General features: G+C 34.3%; 1 protein-coding gene across 1 annotated transcript in view; it reads left to right on the top strand.

Annotated features, from left to right (window-relative positions):
- The window catches only part of KIAA1328 (KIAA1328 ortholog), a 310,874-nt gene that overhangs the window by 36,405 nt on the left and 252,282 nt on the right, over positions 1-22,187 (top strand). The window contains exon 4 of the mRNA XM_019637897.1: positions 2,813-2,928. Within this exon, the coding sequence (XP_019493442.1) occupies positions 2,813-2,928 (116 nt within the window). The remainder of the gene's footprint in view (positions 1-2,812; positions 2,929-22,187) is intronic.

Here is a 22,187-nt window from a genome sequence, read left to right as displayed (position 1 = left end):
TTAAAACAGAAAAGATTGTTTTTTGGAGAAAAACACAAAATATTCAGGGATGTTTAAGCTAATCCATAAGACGTCAAAGAAATTCAGTACTTTTCAGCACAATTTCCTGCCCAGCTATCCAACTCTGAGGGTTTTTTTGTGATAGATAACAGTACAGTTTTTGGAAGTTTTTGAGAAACACTGAAGCACTAAATAAATGCTAACAGTGGTAATTTCTTACTTTATGAACAGGCCATTGTCCTCTTTGTAAATAATTAACAAACCAACTCTGGGAATGTCTTCTTGTCACAGTTTTAGCTTTCTTATCCTATTAGTCAAATATTTCCCTTTACTGTATTTAGATTCTCATTTTGTTAATTAACTTGTTGCTATACTCTTAATGAGGTAGAGGAATAGGCCTTTTTATGTTACGTTGTGGTCTGAGAACGCTTTGATGAAAAATGTAGATCATGATACCATATATTTTCTCTTACATATATCTCATGGGAAATATTATTAAGCATAAATTAAACAAGAAGACAGATTTCAGAGTGGATATCAAATCTCGAGGTTGTTTTATTGGCAAGTCCTTTGCATTTAAAGGCTGTATTAATATACTTGCTCATATTAACTATGCTAAGAGGCCACAAAGAAGCTATGCATGTCTTTAGATAAGCTTGTGGAAAAAGTGTTTCACTTTGTGCTTACCACAGCTTGTTAATTTTATAGCCTTCCAGAGCATAATAATTGCTAAAGGGTAGTCTAGTCACAGCAGCCTAACAAAAAAGATAAAAAAAAAAAGAGAGAGAGACCCTGTTTAAATGATGTAACAACAAATTTTTCAAACATACTCCAGAAACTAAATTTTAAAAAGTGATTTTTTTTTATATAAAGCACTTTAAGTTTTGGGGAAAGCTCATGATAGACTCTGGTATTATGGAATGTATGCACAAGCATTTTTGCCCTCAATGATCCTTAGCGTTTTCATGGGATCTCCTTCAGAGTGAACAAAGAGAGTAAGTAAATGTTGGGGTATACCTACGAGGGTGTCATCCGGCAGTCTCTAGGGATAATCTCTGTGTGTAGTTTAATGTTAAGTTAAATTAGGCAGTCTACAGGGGAGGCAACATAACCTGAGACCACAATGTAAATCCTCTTCATGTAGGTGCATTTGCTTTGTTTAGTCCTGTGGATTCCTTGTAATTGTATCCACTTTAGAGTTTATTTTTTTAGAAAAAAGGACCTGAGTCCCAGTCATGGGCAGTAGTGTGCTAAACATAAAAAATTGAGGAAATGATTTGAATGTCAAGATAAGCAAGAGGAAATAAATCTATTGTTCAAACACTACTGTGTGCCATGCGTTTTCACACAAATTATTTCAAAGACAAAATGAAATCAACTCTTGAACATTCAAAACTTCTAATTTTCATTCTGTTATGTCATTGATTTCAATATGTTTGCCGGAAGTCTAGGAACAAAGGAAAGGCTGTGGAGTTCATGTTTTTCAGAAATTGCTCTGGTAGAGTAGAGGTCTGAGCAAAAGTAAATTTAGGAGCTTAGAGGAAAGGTTTGGATTCCCTAGATTTCACTTACACATATCCCTGTGTGATCTTGTAGGATAAATGTGTTGTACTCTCTTTGAAGAAACAAGCACCAGTAACAGAGAAATGCAGGGCTAACATCTCTGTATGCCGAGTAACATGAAAATTAGGGTTGTCATTTTAAGATACATTTTTTATTTTTAAGCTGAGCCATCCTGCCACCTGTTGGCAGCTCAGTGGCAACTCAGCTCAGGCCGGGTATCGAACTGCTTTTGCTCAGAGCTCGCACTGTTGAGCGAGCTCTTAACCAACTGAGCCACTCGGCCGGCCCCTTAAGATACATTTTAATGTTGTTATTGTTTAGTTGTTTTTTGTGGGTTGTTTTTTTGTTAATATTTTTTCAGGGTGGCTGGTTAGCTGAGCTGGTTAGAGCGCAGGGCGCAGTGCTCGTAACACCAAGGTTGCCTGTTTGATCCCCACATGGGCCACTGAGCTGCACCCTTCACAATTTGATTGAAACAACTACTTGACTTGGAGCTGATGGGTCCTGGAAAAACACACTGTTCCCCAGTAAAATTAAAAACAACAACACCACCACCAACAACAAACTTGTATTTAAAAAAAAAAAAAAAAAAAGATTTCCCCCGCCCTCTGTGCTCTTGTCAGAAACTACTCCTTTTTGGTAGGCTCGAATTGGAATATTCTTCAGAATTAGACATCGTAGTTTTTTGGTCAGTGTTTTTAACTTTAAAATCCTTTTTGGACTAAGAATAAATGTAGTGCAAACTTTTTTTATGTTATTTATATGCTACTGAGGAATGCAGGGTATCAGTACTGGTAAAAAGAGTAAAATTGCCTATGTATATTTAGTGAAATGGTTAAGTGACTTTGTGTGTTGTTTATTTCATTGACAAGATTTAAATAAAAGTATAAAAATATCTTAATCAAAATAAATTGATTGTACCTATTTTGATAATGAAGGAATGAAACTATTTTAAAAATGGGTTATTTTTCTATCCTGGATTATAACTAGGAACATATGTCCTGTATAGGACTTTCCATATTTAAAATACTTCTGATGATTGGAAACATTCTTGATTTAACAGTAACATACGTCTTTTATTGCAAAGGTGTGAATGATTGCCTTATGAAAGGTTAGTTTAAAAAAATAGAAGAGTATCTCTGAAGAAATCAGCATACCTCTGGAAGAAATGTAGTTTTGGTAAACCACAGCTGTGAGCACATATTTTATTCTCTCAGGCATTTTCTTTTCATTTTGTAATTTCTTTCAGAGTAAGTGAGGAAAAGGAAGTGACAGAAGAGCGACTCAAAGCTGAGCAGGAATCATTTGAAAAGAAGATCAGGCAGTTGGAAGAACAGAATGAACTGATCATCAAAGAAAGGGAAGATATCCTTTTTGAAAGTTGTCTTTTTTAATGTGGGAAAGTTTGATGCTTTCATGAAGAAAATGTAAACTCCAAAGAAATAATCGTTCTAATGTATAACAGGGAGCACATCTGCATGGGCTGCCATTTCTAGGCAATCGGAGCGACACTTAACAGCATGCACTGTGGCTTCTTTTGTGCTTGATGTGGTCATCCAGCTGTTCTGGTGCTGCTATTGTACTGAGGAGCACCTCATATTTGTCAGCTGAAAAAGACAATAAGAAATTTGGGCATTAGAATGTAGTGTTGGAACTTTATTAAATTCTGTCCCACTGCTGCACTTGAACCTGAAACCTCTTTGTATTTGGTATTCTTCCTAGCTAACCCTTTGACAGTCCTAAGGAAATGTACTCTGAAATCCTAAAAATTTTAAAAATCCGTTGTGATTTGTAGATGTTGTAATTGATAAGCATATTACACTGCAGCATGATACCACCAGACTCTTCTCATGAAGGAGGTAACTTGGGATTAGAACTCGGGAGGAGTGTGTGTGTGAAAACGTCTGCACAACGATGTTTTGGTCAGCAATGGACCGAATATGCAAATGTGGTCCCATAAGATTATAATGGGGCTGAAAAATTCCTGTCATCTAGGGATGTCCTAGCCATCTTAACGCCATAGGGCAACACATAACTCGTGTTTGTGGTGATGCTGGTATAGACAGACCTACTGCACTGCCAGTCATATAAAAGTATAGCACATACAATTATAGATAGTATGTAATACTTGATAATAAACAACTATGTTACTGGTTTATGTATTTATTATACTCTACTTTTTATTATTGTTAAAGTGTACTCTTTCTACTTATAAAAAGAAAGTTTGCTGTAAAGCAGTGAGTGTTCTACCTGCAGCAGCCTCATACATCTCCTGTTTACCGCGTCTCTTGGTTGCATCATTTTCTCTTGTGCTTGATTTAGTCTTGTGTTGGTTTGTACAGTAACATTCTGTACAGGCTCATAGCCTAGGAGCAATAGGCTGTACCATAGAGCCTAGGTGTGTAGTAAGAAGGCTATACCATTTAGGTTTGTGTAAGTGCACTCTATGATGTTCACACAGCTATGAAATTGCCTAAGGACACATTTCTCTAAACGTTTCCCCATTGTTAAGTGGTGCATCACACACACACACACACACACACACACACACACACACACACACAGAGTATTTGTAAGAAAGTAAAATACAAACTGGTGTTTTAACTTAAGAATAGTATTTCTTAAGGGATATGTGTGAGTTAAAATAAGCATTTCTAAAGTTTTGTTTGACTGGGTAGAATTGCTTATCTTTGGGTGTTTTTTGCAGTAGTATTGATATAAAAGAGAAGTGACTGTCCCTAAAGTTAGGGCGATGGGTCTGCCAGCTAAACTAGTATGTGAATGCTTGAAGGAACTATTGTCCTTATTGTCAGTATCATCGTTACCTTGATTGTTAGTAATTTCAGAGTTTCTTCAAATGATCATATATTGACAGTAACTATACCTTGTGAATACCAGGGAAATGGAAGCATAAAGGTAAATTAATTTGCTTGAATAAAAAGCACAAAAATATAACTATAAAAATAAGCTCTGAACTTGTATTTTTCAAACAGTGGGAATACATGATTGGAAATTAATATAATCTGAATTCTCAGATTTGATTGGCTGAGTAGAGCATTCATAAAGCTATGGGCCCCACAATTCTAAATGATTATTTTTTCAATTATTTTTTTTCTAAATCTCTTTAGCTTTTGAATAATCTTCTTGGGGCTTCTCTTTTCTTTGCCCTCATTGACTTTATTGCCCTAGGTTGTCTACTTTCATGTTAGACCCTCTTTTATGTTTTTCTTCCTGCTAGTTTTATCTCTAGGTTAAAGAAGTGCTGTTTAGTCAGAATTCAAAACGAACTGTGCTCAGCCAGTTTCGGTCTTTTACTTCTCATAAGGAGGAGTGTCTCAGGACACTTTCAAGAAAAGGTAGATTAGGAATGCTTTTACTTGGAACAAAAATTTGCTTTACAGGGTCTGTTTTTTCACAAATGACAGCTCTGGAGACAAATGCCAATAGCATGGGTTCAGTGGCTTAAAGTTTTCAGTGAGGGATCTCTACAGTTCCCTTAGTGTCTTTTATGGTTGCAGAATTCCAGGTTGCAAAATGGTTGCTCCAGTTCCAGGTATCACATTTGCGTGAAGGCAGGAAAAAAGGGGGAGGAAGAGGTTCTGTCAGTTGTGACTCCCGCTCTTTTTTTAAAAACATGAAATCTTTCTCAGAGTACCCTCACCCCATCACCCTACCCCAGCAGCCTTTCATAAGATATTTATTGTCCTGAGATTTATTACTTGGTCAAGCTAAGCTGCAAGAAAGAGAGGCTGAGAAAGTAAGCATTTAGCTTGTCCAATTTATATAGTGGAAGGCAGCAAGGGAGGAGAGGTTTGGGAATGCAGTCAGCCTCCAACTCTGTCTGGTAGCAGAAGTAGGAGAAATAGAAATCACTCTTTGTATAAGGAAGAGGTGGTGATACTTTGACCGTCCTGGGACAAAAAATAAGTACTCTCTCCAGTGGAATTGGGATGAGTTGGGGAAACAAGGTGAGAGGGATGGAGCAGACAATTTAGAAAGACTGGCCACCGTTAGAGTGGGGCCTTGTTATTTATCCAGTGATATGCTTAACAAAAATGTGTGATTATCTGGAAAAGTAGAATCTAATTTTGCTGGGCTATTGTATTTAGCAGTCTCTGGGTCAAGATTAATTGTATTTGCCAAAGCAGTCCGAACTTGGCATGGCAAGGAATGGTTTTTTCCGTCCAGCTAAATATTAAGATACCCCAGATGATTGTAGTGACACAGTTTTTTCTGTTTTCCCCATGACTTAACTCAGGGACCAGCAAACTACTTCCATGTGCCAAATCCCATATGATGCCAGCTAGCCCACCACACCCATTCACTTATGTATTGTCTTTGGCTGCTTTGCGCAGCTGCAAGTTGAGTGATTGCAACGAAGACCTTGTGGCCTGCTTGTGGCCTGCGTAGCCTGTAATATTTACTGTCTAGCCCTCTACAGAAAAGTTTGCTGACCTCTGATCTATCGTATAAGCTAAAAAGGAAAGGAAAAGACATGTAAATAAAGCCAAGACTTAGACATGTGTCATAGTTAGACCTATCTTACATATAATAGGAAGGGATTTGATAGAAGCATTTTTTTATTATTGTGAATGAAGATTGGAATAACTGGGAGACCATTATCAAATGTTGAAATGGTTTAGTTAGTATAATTTTGGTTTAAGATTTTTTTGAATCGCCAAAAGATCAGTGGTATTTGTGGAACTTGTCAAAGAAGGGAGAAAGGAAAATATGATTAAAAAACAGTGACATCCATGGATTTTATTCCAAGTAGATTGCTCAGGTACAAATCTCCTTTACCAACATAAACCTGTCAAAGGTTAATATAGATGATTTTACAGTACATAAAACTGTATAAAACTTAGAAACATAAAACAAGGTTATAATTTAAAACAATATAATTTTAACTACAGATACATTTACCTATCATGCATGAGTGATTCAGACTCTTTCATATACATGAAACCAGATAATTTTAGATCATTTTGATGTCTGTGTCTGTGTGAGGGAGTATATGAATTCTGATTTTTGGCATTTTAAAGATGTGTTATACTAAATTTACGGGTTTCTGTTTTAAAAGTTCTAATGACTTGATTTATTGGTCAACCGTACAAACACAGACCAGTTCCTTAGTAAAAAAAGAACAAAGATATTTTACATGTTTGCAATTGTATCAGCCTTTTGAAGGATTTGTTCTTTCAGCAAATAGAGAATTTATTACTAAAACATAAAAATTCTTGGTAATTTTCAGCCTTTGAACAAAGAAAGCTTATTTCCTGAGACCTTAACTATGTAAATGATTATGACATTTACATAGTCAAGCCATTTGATGAACCTAGTAGATTTTTGCTTAGCTAAATGAATATGAAAGGAGAGATAAATCTAAAACTTAGAAAGAGAAAAATGCCCAATATTCCAACAGAAATAATTCTGAAACATTTTAGCATGTATAGTATAAGACAGAAGATGTAGCCATTAGAAACGGTCATGAATATTTGAGCTAATTGTATTTTCAGAACATATCTCTTAGGTCAGGGTGGTATCAAAAGCTTACAGAAGGAAAGTCTGATGTGCTAATGTCACTATTTTCACTGGCATAGCAAGGGAAGTGATAGAGAAGCAAGCACAATAAGTTTTAGAGTCAAAATCCTGTTCCAGCGCTATTAGCTACGTATCTGACCTTGGGAAAGCTACTGAACTTCTCTGAGTCTTGTTTTCATCTATAATATATGGGTAATGCCTATTCTGCAGGCCTGTTGAAATTTGACAGATTCTTTACATTAAGTATGTCAAGAACCTAGCAGAGTCTTGTACTTAGTAGGTATGTTCTGAAAAAAGATAGCAGTTCTCACTATTACTACTAATGTGGGTGAGGGATGAGGTGACTAGTTCCTGTTTCTCATTTTTGTGCCTTTCTTCATTTAGGTTTTGATGGTTTTTATTAGGTTATGCAAGTAGTTAGAAGGCCCAGTAGGAGAGTGAAATTGATCTGTTCTCTGCTTTATCTCCTAATTTCTATGAAAAAGGAAACCGCTCTGTACCACTTATACCTGTTGGGTCCTCATTGGGAGGAAAGCAAGTCTTACTTTCCTGTCCCAGAAACCAGACTGACAGAAATGTTTGTGTTTTTTGCCTCCTTCTGGTCTGTTTCCATGATCTCTCTAATTGGGGCTTAGTACATTGAAGAGATTTAGAGGCGCTTATAGCTCAGACCCTTAAGCCCATTGCATGGGCCATCATCATTTTAGAAACCCTGCTCTAGGAAGGAAGAATTTTAAAGGAACTAACTTCAATCTTTTTAAGGAATGTTTTAGCATGAGTCAAAGGTCTCAGGATGTCTGTGCTGAAAATAGACTAGAAAAAATTCACAAGAGTTTTATCTAATTATGTAAAATCATTGGTTCGAAAAACAGTAATACTTCAGAGGTATTCAAAGCTTTCCATTTAACTATACATTTTCGTCACAGGAGGCAGACTACCATGATCTGTTAGATTTTTGCCAAGGATAGGAACCATTTGGTAGAACACGCTATCATGGTTCTGGGTGGAGTGGTGTTAGGTGAGTAGGGAGGCTGGGGAAGGATAGTAGAAATAAGTTTCATGAGACAGGAAATAAATTTGAAAAGAAAGGGTCTCCCCTTTCTAATTTTTCTGGCCCTTCATAAGAAAAGGCAGGAGATTTTCTTCTTGGAAATAGTTTTGGGAGAATTCAAATCTAACCTTCTTAAAATGAAGAAGACGATAGACAGAGAAGAGAGGGTTTTGGTGTCTGGCATTGTGGTATACTGATACAGCAAAGTTTGCCAAACAGCTTATCAGCTTTGACGATTCTTGGCCTTTTTCTTTTGAATGTATATTGGGTTTTTGTTATTTATGTTTACAAATTGAATTTTGTGGTGATAGAGTGTATTTATTCTATGTACTTGGATAAAGTCAGTTTATTTCATTTAACAAGCCCTGGGCAATCTTGTTTTACTAATCTAATAATTATCTCTAAGGCTATACAGGTTATACTGCTTGAGGCCATTTTGTTTGCTCTGTGATGCTGTATAACTAGCAGGTTTTGGACCATTATTATTGTATATTATCCTAAAATCTCATTTTAAATCATAATAACAGATTAACTCTTTCCATGTGTATTATAGGGGAATAAGCATGCTTAAGGAAAGAAGTTTATTACTAGTATTATTGTTGCCTAAACCATCCTTAAAGATTATTTTGTTCTCTTAAAAATACTTAGATATTAATGTTAACCACAGGGAGGAATTGATGATATATGTTTTCAAAAAGTAAAAAAATTATCAATTTTTATCCATATACTTAATTTCATTCTAATAAGCCTTTAGGAGTTAACTTACTCTGTGGTAGTGAGTTATATTTACACTTTACTTTTCTGGAACTCATCCAAGAATAAGAATAAAAAGAAGTACTATTCACCTGCTCTGGTCGCCTGTGGATGCACTTTTCTTATAAGAATTCCTGAGGCTATCATACGGATAATAATAAACTCATTATCTGGTGTCGAGTTTATAAGTCCATTGAAGTTTAGAAGCAGAAAATTACAAGTAGAGAATTGAGCTACAGTGAGGATATTGAAGCTGACAGAGGAATTAACAGGAAAACTGTTAAAAACCACATAAGAACTGAAAACGCAAAGCAGTTTAGAACTCTACCCACCTAGATGTACCTCAGAGCCATCATATATTAAATGCAATGCAATAGTTAACATTCATAACGATGATTCTAAGGCATCAAAATGATGCTAAATTGTTCCTATCCTGTTACTTTAGTAGTTCTAGTACTTCTATTAGTTAGACAGCTTATGTTTGTATATTGGTTTTCTGTTTATAGAGCACTTTCACCTTATACTTTTTTTTTTCCTTAAAATTAGATTGTTTTTCACCTTATACTTTTTAATCTTTATAGTAACCTGATTAAGCAAGGCAGATACTCTTATTCTCCTTTTACAGATAGAGATACAGGTATGGAAAGGTAACTGAAACAACTCATTGCAAAGTTAAGAGTGAAATCTTTCAACACCAAGTGTCTTTTCATTATACCAAATTATTTCTGCAGCAGCAAGTAATACAAATTTCAACAAGCTTTAGTTTTCTAGCCTGATTTATAGTTAAAGCATAATTTTACAAACATTTGAAATATATTTTACAGTGCAGTGCTTTTTATCCAAAGTTGGTTAAAAAAAAAATTGGGGTACTCAAAAGAGTATAATATAAATTATTCAGAAATCCAGATATGTAGAATGTTTCAGAGATTTTCTTCTAGTTTGACTTTTCTGTTCTGTCACCAAGTCGTTATCATTTTCCCTCTGAAATGTTCTTCTGAGTCTATTGTTTTTTGGTGGTTCTCACTGACATTTAACTGTATTCCTCCATCGTTGCATTACTATATGGTAAGCATCCTTTTGTCCCTGCCTCCGTTTTCTCCAGCTATCCTTTGTTGACTTCATTCCATCACTGCTGCCAGATTAACCTTTCTTAAGGACTGTTGTTTTTTTTTTTTTACATCACTTGGCTTTTTAATACTTTTCCATAGCTTCTTATGGCCTAAAGTATCAAATGCATATTCTTAATTTTGATATTCAAACCCTCCATTACTGATACCACATACGAGTAACATATTTGACCTTCATTTTTATGACTCCCTTGTGTGATCCCTACATATTAGGTAGGAAAGAATCATTGTTTTTTCCTACTTATCACAGTTTATTTATATTTCTTTGTCACTGTTCGTTTTACTAGTTTTCTTCTTCAAGGCTTCTTTAAGATGTTTTCTCTGATAAATTCTTTTAAAACAGTATTTGGCTCTTAGAATTCTTTAAGTATTCCTACTTGTACCAACTGCCCTAACTTGTGTATCTTACGGTTCTTCAGGTAACCGTGGTGTCCTTGCAACAGTACTGGATTTTGAATGAGATAACTTACATCAGAGTCTGGGGTCAGCTGCTTTATACCTTTTGACTCTACGTAAGTCGTGGGATGCAGGAACATTTCAGTGGCAGTTTAGAAGTGAATTTGCAGTGGCTTTAGACTTCAGTAGGGGTGAGAAAGTGAAGGCTCTGAAGAAAAGGAGATATTGTCTAGCCAAAGGGACATCTCTATTTGAAGGAATGTTTTTTTACCTGTTTTAAGGCTGGAAGGGAATCTCGAGCATACTTATATGTTGAAACAAATACGCCAGCAAATGATTAAGATCTGCTTTCCATTTTGTAGTACCTTTCCTGAATTTCAGTTTTTCTTCTGTGAAAATAAAACAAGTCTTAAAGAAATTCTGATAAATTAACTGCTAAACTTACATGCCTTGTAGTACTGACATAGGAGATAGTGCTTTTCAACCCCTATACCCTCTATTCTGGTCTTAGCAAGGTTCATTTGTAATTTTAGTATTTGCTATGGACTAAATTGTGTGCCTCCAAAATTCATATGTTGAAACCCTAACCTCTCAATGTGACTATCTGGAGATAGCGTTTTTAGGAGATAATTAAGGTTAAATGAGGTCATAAGGATGGGGCCCTAAGCCAATAGGATTGTAGTCTTGTAAGAAGAGAGGTTTCCCTACCTCTCCTTCCCCCTCCCCCTCCCTCACACCCCAGTTAGGACACAGCTAGAAGGTGACCACCTGAAAGCCAAGAAGAGCGCTCTCTCCAGAAACCAAACCCTGTGTGACTTTGATGTTGGACTTTCTAGCCTCTAGAATTGTGAGTACATCTATAGATGGGTAGTGTTTCTAAACATTAGTGTGTTTTCAGATGTGATTCTCTGATCAGTTTTCCTTATTTTTATTCTCCTGGTTGGGAATTAATGCACTTAATAATGAACAGTAATTTTTAAAATATGATTTTGTATTATTTTTTGATAAGATTTGCTTTTAGGGGTTTTTCTGCCTATTGTCTTGAGATCCTTTTAATATGTGTTGTGCATCCATTTTATAATAAAACAGTTTTACTTTCCTGGTTTGATTTTAGTAGTGTTTTGATTTTTTTGGTTTGCTGAATGTTCCAGGTTTGGAGCCCCAGCACCTCCAGAGAGCACCTTTTTTGTTGCTTTATAGTGAGTGACACTCGGATTTTAATACATGTGGATTAGGGCTTCTACAATGGCCCTAGTGACTAAGGGAGTTATTTGTTTTTGGTGCACACATGCAAATAAGCTCACACTGAAATTCAAAAAAAATTGATTTCTACATCTCAGTTTAATTAAAAAAATTTTTTTCAGTGACAGTTTTGCATTAGGTAACAGTACTAAAATTCATTTAGCATCATTTAAAATTACTTTGGAAAGTTTCAACAGTTCTTGCGTGAAGAAATAGACTTTAAATAAATCAATCTCATAATAATTATTGTTCAGGAGAGTTCATTATTCCATTTAACCTTTTACATTACTGATCTTTTATAAGAGGCTATTCTGATATAATCTATTCATTTAAACCATTTGCATACCACAGCTGTAATTGCTATAGATTTGAAGAATATAATAAATAACATTTATCAGTAACAAATTTGACTTAGTGTTCTTCGCTTTAATATGGCCTTCACTTATACATAGTTAAATGGTTCAGATGATAATATTCTCACTTCAGTTAAAGACTTATATAATAACATTTCTTTTTTGATTTTTTTCTAGTTTTGCCCAAGGTGTTGCATTTCTAAGCTCTGTAATTTTTCGGACTTAGTAAGTCTAATTATTATATAGTCATGTAATCATCAGAAGTTAATTGAATATCTGAAATGGGTCTCTCTATAGATAAGATGGTAAGGATCGTCACTTTCTCCCAATTTTATTATCTTAGTTACTACAGAAATCCCAGTCTATTAAACATCTTGTTTTCCTGAATCCTCAGGCTTGTGAAGAGCAGAGCCAAATGGAAAAAGAGTCCTTCCTATGAAAACAGCCTTAAGCAGTCCTTGAATTTCTCAATAAATGTAGTCTAGAAAATCCAAATATTTTAAAATAATACTTGTGTTTCAATTGGTCAGTTTTCCAAATAGTTGTTATAATGTGTGTGCTTTATTTTTTGGCCATATCTATAAGACCTTTTTCCACACAGAAGGTAACAAATACAGGGAAAATGGCAGGAGGCAAAGGAGAAAAGAAAGATGAAACCAACAGAAAAGACGGTTAAAAATAGTAATTGCACTAGAAAAAGTCTGACAATAGAGAACAGAGTCTTTACTGTGACAAAAGAGAAGTTATTAGTTGAGCACAGGAAAAAGTTGCCAAGTATCCACCTCTGTCTCACATTAATAATGCCAAAGCATCCATGTGCCAAACTGAAAGCACAAGGACTAATTAAGCAGCCTAGAGGCAAAGGGAGAGGAGGTATTAGTGTGTATGATGGTTAACTGTAATGATTTAGAGATATCACAGCATTGAAGAATATACACGAAGTATATTCTTCACGTAGCATTACATAGTGATTTGAGATGTCAGAGAAATACTTGATGCAGGTTTTTTATTCTTATTAAATCAAAAGCCCAATTATATGAAAAGTTTTTTTCATAAACTTTTGGTTTATTAGAAATTAGATGTCTCAAATATGACATGTCAATGTCTGATATAACAAGATTACTGTAGTACTTTGTAAAGAGCACTGGAATCATAAAACTTGAAATCTTGACTTAGTTTTGCATTTTAACTTGCTGTATGACCTTGGATACACTAACCTCTGCAAGTCTTAATCTCAGCATATATAACATTTTAATAATATCTGAACTGTTTACCATTTAAGGTAATCAGATGAGCTTAAATATGTCAATTTTTTAAAACTATCAAGTTCTATAAAAATTTAAGGTCTACAGAATATTTTCTTGCCTGAGAAAATTTACAATATGCAAAATAGATGTGAAAATATATTTGATAAAATCTGTTAAATATTATTTTATATTTCAGATGCTCTTTTATTAGATTTTTTTTTTCTTTAGAGTCTTCTTTTAGGTTTCTATTGCCGAAAGAGTAACTAGGTTTCTAGTTTTTGAAGAGACTAGTTTTTGAAGCAAAATATTTTTTATTATATGAGGAAGCATCCTTTAAAATTTTTAAAATAGTTTTAAGAAAGCTTGTTGCTAAGAAAAGTCAGGTAGGAAGTGTTAGTAACCTCACCATTATATGCTGCTCTGACAAGGCATAGAAGAGATCGCAAGGAAAATAATGCAGAAACAAAGCTGAAAAGGCTAGGATTACGTGAGACCTACTTAAGGATATTTTATGAATCTGTGTCAGGATTAAGCTTCCTTGTTTGTAACAAGAAATGCCAAAGTAATAATAATGAAAACAAGATACATATTTATTTTTTAATGTAAAAGACATTTGAGTTTTGGCGTGAAGCAGGTATGATGACTCCATAGATTTTAGGGACCCACACTGGTTTTTGTCTTGGCATCCCAAGCTTCAGCCATCATGTGCACATTGTAGTCAGCAGGAAAGAGCCTATTTATTTGGAAAAGTTTGTTCTCAATTTAATTTTACTTTCGGTTTTCAATTGTATTTAGATATACAATTGATTTTTTTATATTGATTTTATCTTTGACCTTGCTAAATTCTCACTTGTTAATTTTAATAGTTGTTTTACAGTTTCCTTAGGATTTTATATGCAAACAATTATATTATCTGCAAATAAAAACAATGTTAGTTCTTTCTTTCAGATCTTTATGCCTTTTATTTCTTTTTCTTGCCTTATTGCAATACCTCCAGTTAGGTATTGAATAAAAGATGAGCAAGAACATCTTTGTTCTTGTTTCATGTTTTAGAGGAAATGTGTATTTCATCCTTAACCCTCCGTCGGGCGCAACTGATCTCACAGATTTATTGCACACAAATTTTCAAATATCTAACTGTTAAGTATCGTAACTCATCGCTTCCATATCTTCCCCCTCTACCGTAACCTGTCGCCAGTCATGTTTGTGACTTAGCACAGTAAAGATGTATTTCATATTTGAAAATTTGTGTGCAGTGAATCTGTGAGATCAGTTGCTCCCGACGGAGGGTTAATATTGATGTTAGTTATAGGTTTTTGATAGAAATTCCTCAGTGTGATAAAAGGCACCTGTTTTATTTTAGTTTGCTAAGAGGTTTTCCTTTTTCTTTTTTTCAGTTGTGGAAGGGCATTTGTTGTTCATGGCTCTTGACATTTTATTATATGTTTATTTATTGTCTGTTTCCCTCATGGGACATTATTTCTGTCTTATGCACTATTGTGCACTGAGAATCTAGTACAGTACCCGGTACTCAGTCTGTACTCAAAAAATACCTGTTACATGAATGAACTATAATAAACCTGAGTTGCTTTATCAGAGAACATCTGACTCAGAGAAAACTTGCGCTTTACTGTTGGAGCTACACAATCATAGCACTCTACCACCACCTGATGGTAGTATATCTAAATTACAAGAAAAGCTTCTTGGGAGATGAGTAAACCTGTGAGAGCTAAAACTGCAAATGATTGGACTGATGTGACAGTTATAATTTCAAAATAAACATGTACTCTTTATATATATGAAGGCCGTCTGAAGTTTGGCAAATATTTTTCACATTTAGTAAGTGCTGAAGTGCTCTTTGTTTTCCTGGATGCTAGAAAAGGATGAAGGATCAGTTCAATTATATATGTTATGGAAACAGAATAAATTGTGAATGTTGACACAAATAGACTGAGAGGAAAGGCATTTCTATATTTGCATTCCTGCTCCATCAGCATTTCTTTGCTTAGGTGCTAGCTAAACTTGAATTTTAAACAACAGGGATTTTTCAGCTTCTTAATATCTTGTACTAAATATTTAATACATCACAAGAAAGCCCATCTTATGGCCAAGGAGAAAATTTTATGTTTGTTCTTAAAAATCCAATCCCTGAGTTCCACAGAATTCACTGAGACATAATTGTAGAACTGGGTGGGATTATCTCTTATATCAGGCAGCATTTTGGAGAGAAATCATCTATCCTCTGTACTGGTATGGTTACCACTGTGTATTTTCACTTCTTAGCTTCCTTTTACAAACATCTGAAACATATATGTTAATAAAAGTTTTTAAAAATGCAATTCAAACATTTAAAATTTCTTATAGATGTTAAATGGTCAATTTTGTAAAATGTTGATGTTTTTACATAAAGGTTAACCCTTCTTATGGTCAAAATACCCTAGGGTGATAGTATTGGGAATACTGTTTTAGTAATAAAGATTATAATGTGGTTAAGTTCCTTACAAGGCCCCATGATGGTAATACCCCTAGATTTTGTCTTTAAAGAAAACTGCTGAGAGGCAATAATTTTTTGTGTATGTGTCCCATTTTCATTAATGCATGGTAATTGATGGAGTTGCAGTGACTTGTAGCAGTAATGAGTTCTAAACATAATAATGCACTCTTTTCTAATAAGTGAGCACTGCTGGGGTTTAAAAGCATACTAAATCAGTTGCTTTAGTATGAATTTATTAGTTTTTTTCAGCATTAGCTTTAATAGTAGTTATTTACATAAGCGTACATCCCATTAACCGCCATCAGGGCTGGAAAACATGCTGAACTGTTCATATTTTCATATAATTATTGAACATAATGGTTTCATTTGCATTTCTAAACAGTGATGTTTCTGTCAGCCTTGGAAATAGTGTCTTTACGCAGTCCCTATTTCACATCCACTTATTTGACATCGTTAAATTTTATGCTAATGTGCTTCCCTAGAATATCATCAGTAGGACAGATGCTTGTGCTTTAATATACAAATCAGGGATGCTTTTCCATCCCCAAATGGCAAAAGAAATTAAAAAAATTTCTGCACTTTTAGATGTAGAGTCTGTCTCCATGTAAATAGGTTTATGAAATAAAACTTCAGGGTTAAATGTTATAATCTGGTTTTGCCTTCACAATCCTTCATTATGAATAGCGATCTACCTGACTAGGGTTGGTTTTGTTATCTTGAACGAGGAGATGAGTCTTAGTAAAGATCTTATTGCTTATGAATATTTAGAATTCTGCTTCTGAAATGTTGATCTTGAGATGCAAGTTTTTCAGTACCTTTGAATATATCAGGCCATAGTGTTAGTTCTAAAAGTATTCCCTATATTTTTGTTCCTTTATTTCCTTAACCTAGATTGTAATACCTCGTGGTGAAAGATGTTATGCTAATGCTGTTGAGCATCTAAGTCCTTTGTGTGCATTTAGAAAATGTTCAATGTAAAAAATGAGCCACTTCATGAGGGAGGGATGCAAGATGGGAGGCCAAGACCATGTCAACGAGGTAGCAGAACTAATATGAAAAGACAGGTTTTATGGAAAACTCCTTGCTTTTTGGATATCTGTGTGTACTATCAGCTTTTGTTTCTCCAGCATTTGTGAATGCTTTTGTGAATGCTGTCAATCAGATGGCTGGACATTTTTAAATAAGACTAAGCAACTAAATTGTTTAGAGAGTTGATTCAGGGTTTTTTTGTGGGTTTTTGTGTGTGTGTGTGTGCACACCAGCTCTTTTTGGGCCCCTTCTTTTCTTGCGTTACAACAGCTCAGGGCAGCGTTTGACTCTTAGTGGACCTGCAGTGCCAGAGCTGACTCTGCAAAGTTCAAAATGCAAGGTTGGCAGTCTGGCAAGATAGGGTAAAGAAGCACCTTTAAGTAAGAAGTTCTTGCCCCAAATTACTTGCTAAAAATATATTAGAACTGATATAGCATAAAACTGATACAGCATAAAAGGATTATTTGGATAGAAATGTTATTTGGCTTAACAGGTCAAGAGGCAACTGAAATTTTTGCAAGGACTTCTGTTCTTTGGGGAGTTGCCAGGGAAGAAATTCGATAAGGGCTGTGAAGAAACTACAGTAGAGGTGGAGTTTTTTAGCTATTCATTTTTACCCCAACTTTTTCATGAATTTTCTATATAATCTCTTAAATCGCTTCAGATTAGTGCTTCTCACAGTGATGGTATCTTCTGAACTATCCTGTTGAAAGTATTGATCGTGCCCTTCTATCTAGGGAAAGTATAGCCTTCATTGTTGCTAGATAGACCTCATATATGAAAAAATTCTAAAGCTCTGAAAATCTAACCTGACATTATAAGCAAGACAATATTTTCAGCTGTTTATAAAGCTATTTGTGATTATATTATTCAGTACCATTTTTTTGGTGGGGTGCAGTTTGCCACAAAGCTAGAAAAACACAAACCCTGTTACCAAGAAAATACCTTTTATCTTTGTCCTCCCTGGACACATTTCTTCCTTTTCTGGAAAGAGGTTTAATGTCAAAATGAAACTTTCATCTGCCTATTCAGTGTTAAAGTGCCATGATATTTAATCCAAGAGTTGGCCCCTGAATATCTTGGTTGCTATAGAACTTGACTACCTTCAAGACAGCAGAGGAAGTGTGTTTTAATGGCTATGTGACTGGTTACCAAGCCCTGACTTCAGAGGATAAAAGAATCCTAAATTGTGTTTTATGACAGTTTCTTTGTTGGTTTCTTATCAATTTAAAAATTCTGGCCAAAGTTAGGTATTATCCATAAAGTACCAACCAGTTAGGAGAACATTACCTGTTTGGTTATTCGTACATGTATTTTTTATGGCTGGGGAACACAATTACCACTTCCGTTTTAGGGATGATGAAAGTCCTTAGGAAAAAACCTCGAGCACTGTGAGATTCCTGAGCATCACCTTCTCTGCAAAGTTGCAGGAACTCATAGGTCCACTATGTTGCAGTTGTTTAAGGAAAAATTTAGGGTATTTGGTTTTTCACTGCATATATATTTTATTTTATTTTTTCCTTTGTTAGCTAGCACAGTAATTCCTCTTAGAATTCTCTAGCCTTTGGCAATATTTACAAATATATATTTGTTAATCTTTTCTCAACTCTGATCAGTGCTAATACTTGAGGACACAGGAGGAGCCTACAGAATACTTGATAATTATTGCCTTATTTAATTAAAAAGTTTTTAACCTGTTTTTTCATGTTTTTTAAAAACAATACATGCACATTTTGGAATAATACAGAATATTGCTTCAGTCTTAAAATCATCAGTGTATGGCATATACACTGTTTTGCCAATTCATCATTTAAACATCTCTTGAGTAGCTAAATGAATGAAACTAGGTATAATTTGACATCACAGTGAAAGTTAGAATTTTTCAGATCTCTTGCCTTTAATTTTGTATCAATTAATTATATTTTATTTAAGGTAAAATATTAAACATCTCTTTTAAACACAACAGAAAAGTCAGCCAAAAGATGTAATGACATATATTTATAGTAATACTCGCCAGTTCAGTTGTGTAATGGTATATGTGAAAGTTCTCTGCTCAGTTTTGTGGTTTTGCTTAGGTCTTTGCAGTGAGGAGGGGGAGGGAGGACTCAAAAGAAAGAGACCTCTGAAATTGATGCGATTTTAGGGGAAATGTTGGGAAAATAAAATTTCCATGGAGCTCATTTAGTGCTCAAAACACCTGTGTTTTGCCAAGCCAGGTAATTAGATAGCTCTGTGATGTGGGTTCCTTCAGGTTCCTTCTTTGAAAAAATGAGGCTAATAATAGTATTTACTTCAAAGAGTTGTTTTGAAGATTAAATGAAATAATGTATATGAAATGCTTTGTTCTGGGACTAAGGACATTAGATTCACTCAAAAAGTGTTCTTTTTTTGTATGTCTAGAAGCAGGCTGAGCTAGTGACCCTAGCTTCTTTTACTCACTCTCCTCTCATCTTCTAATTCCTTGCTATTCCAGGTGCACCCCACGGATTTGTAATGTCAGGATCACCAGCAACACCTGGGAACTTGTTAGCAATGCAGAATCTTAGGCCTCATGCCAGATTTAATTGTTCAGAATCTACATTTTAACAAGATCCCTGTATATGAAATCATTGTCTGTGTTTATTTCTTGCAATAAGGAATGTTTTGTGTAAGAGTTATGAGCAGTGAGATACATAAGCTTTTGTGTCTTTTCTAAATTCTCGTTTCCTGTTTTACAGCTTTGGATCATGATGGGATGTGTGTATGAGAGGAGTGTGTTCTATTGTATTCTGCTGATGTTACGTGGATTGTTCTACAAGTGTCAGATGTGTGGTGCAAAGCTTCTATGTGCATATTGATTTTTCATCTACTTGTTCTATCAATTATGGAGAAAGGGGAATTGAAATCTCTGAGTATAATTGTGTATTTATTTCTCATTTCAGTTCTATGAGTTTTGCTTCATGTATTTTGAAGGTCTCTTTTTATGTTCATGAAAGTTTGAGATTGCTATCTATCATCTCTTCCTGATGAATTGACTCCTTTATCATTATGAAATGACCTTGTTTATCCCTGGTAATATTCTTTGCTCTGAAATCTACATTGCCTAATGTTTATTGAGCTACTTACTCTAGCTTCTTTTGATTGGTGTTAGTATGGTGTATCTTTTTGTATCCTTTACTTTTAACTTAATTGTGCCTTTATATTTAAAGCACATTTCTTGTAGCCAGTGGGTAGATGAGTTGTGCTTTTTATTTTTAATCCAATCTAATATCTATTCCTTTTAATTGGGGTACTTAGACCATTTACAGTGATACAGTTAGGTTTGAGTTTATCATTTTGCAATTTATCCCATTTGATCTTTGTTCCTCTTTCCTGTTTTTCTGTGTTAATTGACTATTTAAAGTTTTTTATTTTATCTTTTTTGTTGGCTTATTAGCTGTCACTGTTTTTTGTGTGTGTTTACTGGTTTTTGTAGGAGGTATATATATATATATTCACCTTTAACTAATAACAGCTTTCCAACGATAGTATACTATTTTAGCTACTTTACAATAGTGTAGTACCATTTCTCACTTCCTGATCTTTGTGCAATTTTCAAAATACATTTTAATTTTATACCCCACTTTATTATTATCTTAGTTAAGCAACCAGTTATCTTTATTTGTTAAATAATAACAAAAATATCTTATATATTTACCTATGTAATTATACCACTTCCAGAGCTCTTATATAGTCCATATTTCTGTTATGACTTTCTTTTGACTGATAAACTTCCTTTAATAGTTGTAGGTATGAATTCTTTACTTTTGAATTTACAAAAAAAAGTTTTTATTTTGCCCTCATTTTTGAAGTTTTTTTTCCTTCTTTCCTTAAAACTGTTGCTTCACAAACATCACACTGTCATTTCTACCAGTGAGCGATGGTTACCCTTTGTCTTACTGATCACTTTCATTTTCACCTCTAGGCAGAGCTGATTCTCTGGCTCCCATATCCGCAAACTATTGGATAAAGTCTCGTCATTGCTAATAAGTACTTATCTATATTTTTGCAGGGCCTAATACTTCATTATTTTTTATCACTTAATAGCACTCCATTTTATGGATGTACCACAGTGTATTACTCTGCTCATTTACTAAAAGATATCTTGGTTGCTTCTGGTTTTTGGTGATTATGAAAAAGCTACTGGAAACATTCACATGCAAGTTTTTTGTATGGGCATAAATTTTCAAATCAATTAGGTAAATACCTAGGAGAATGACTGCTGGATTGTATGGTAAAACTGTTTAGATGTGTAAGATAACTGCCTAATTCTCTCCCAAAGTTGCTGCACCATTTTATATTCCCTCCACAGTGAATGAGAGCTCCTTTTGCTCTGCATTCTCACTAGCAGATGTTATTTTAAATTTTTTGGACGTTAGCTATTCTAATAAGTTTATAATGATAGTTCATTCTTGTTTCTAATTTGCCTTTCCCTAATGACATTTGATTTTGATCATGTTTTCTTATGCTAATTTGCCGCCTGTCTATGTTCTTCGGTGAGGTGTTTGTTCATATCTTTTGCCTATTTTTAAATTGGATTGTTTGTTTTCTTATTGTTGAGTTTTAAGAATTTTATACATATTCTGGGTATAAGTCCTTTATCAGATATGTGGTTTGTAGATATTTTTTCCCAGTCTATGGTTTGTCTTCTCATTCTCTTAGTGTCTTTCATGAGCAAAAGTTTTTTTAATTTTGATAAAATCCATTTTTGTCAATTTTGTTCTTTCATTGTGTATGTTTTTGATGTTATATTTAAAAACTCATCACCAAACAGAAGGTTATGCATATTTTCTCCTATGTTTTCTTTGAAAAGCTTCATCACTTTGTGTTTGTTTGATAGTTAGGACTATAATCCATTTTGAGTTAACGTCTGTAGGGTGTAAAGTCTCTGTTTTCGTTCATTTTGTTTGTTTGTTTGTTTGTATATGGACATTCACTTGTTTCAGCACCATTTGTTGAGAAGGTTCTCTTTTTCTAGTAAATTACTTTTACCTCTTTATCAAAAATTATTTGACTATATTTGTATCAGTCTGTTTCTAGGCTCTCTTTCTGTTCTGTTAATTTATGTCTATTTTTCACCAGTCACAGTGTCTGGAATACTGTAGTTTTATAATAAGTATTGAAATCCTGTAATTTGAGTCCTCCAACTTTGTTCTTCCTTTTCAGAATTGTTTTGAGTATTCTATAGTTCCTTTTTTTCTATATCAATTTAGAATCAGCTTGTTGATATCTACAAAAAAGCTTACTGTGATTTTGACTGGGATTGTGTCAAGTGAATATGTCAGACTGGAGAGAATCTACATCTTAACAATATTGAATCTTCCAATTCATGAACATGGTACATCTCTTAATTCATTTAGATCTTTTTTATTT

Source organism: Hipposideros armiger, unplaced genomic scaffold, assembly GCF_001890085.2.
Source record: "Hipposideros armiger isolate ML-2016 unplaced genomic scaffold, ASM189008v1 scaffold_36, whole genome shotgun sequence".
Taxonomy (NCBI): Eukaryota; Metazoa; Chordata; class Mammalia; order Chiroptera; family Hipposideridae; genus Hipposideros; species Hipposideros armiger.
This window is presented reverse-complemented; position numbering and strand designations above follow the sequence as displayed.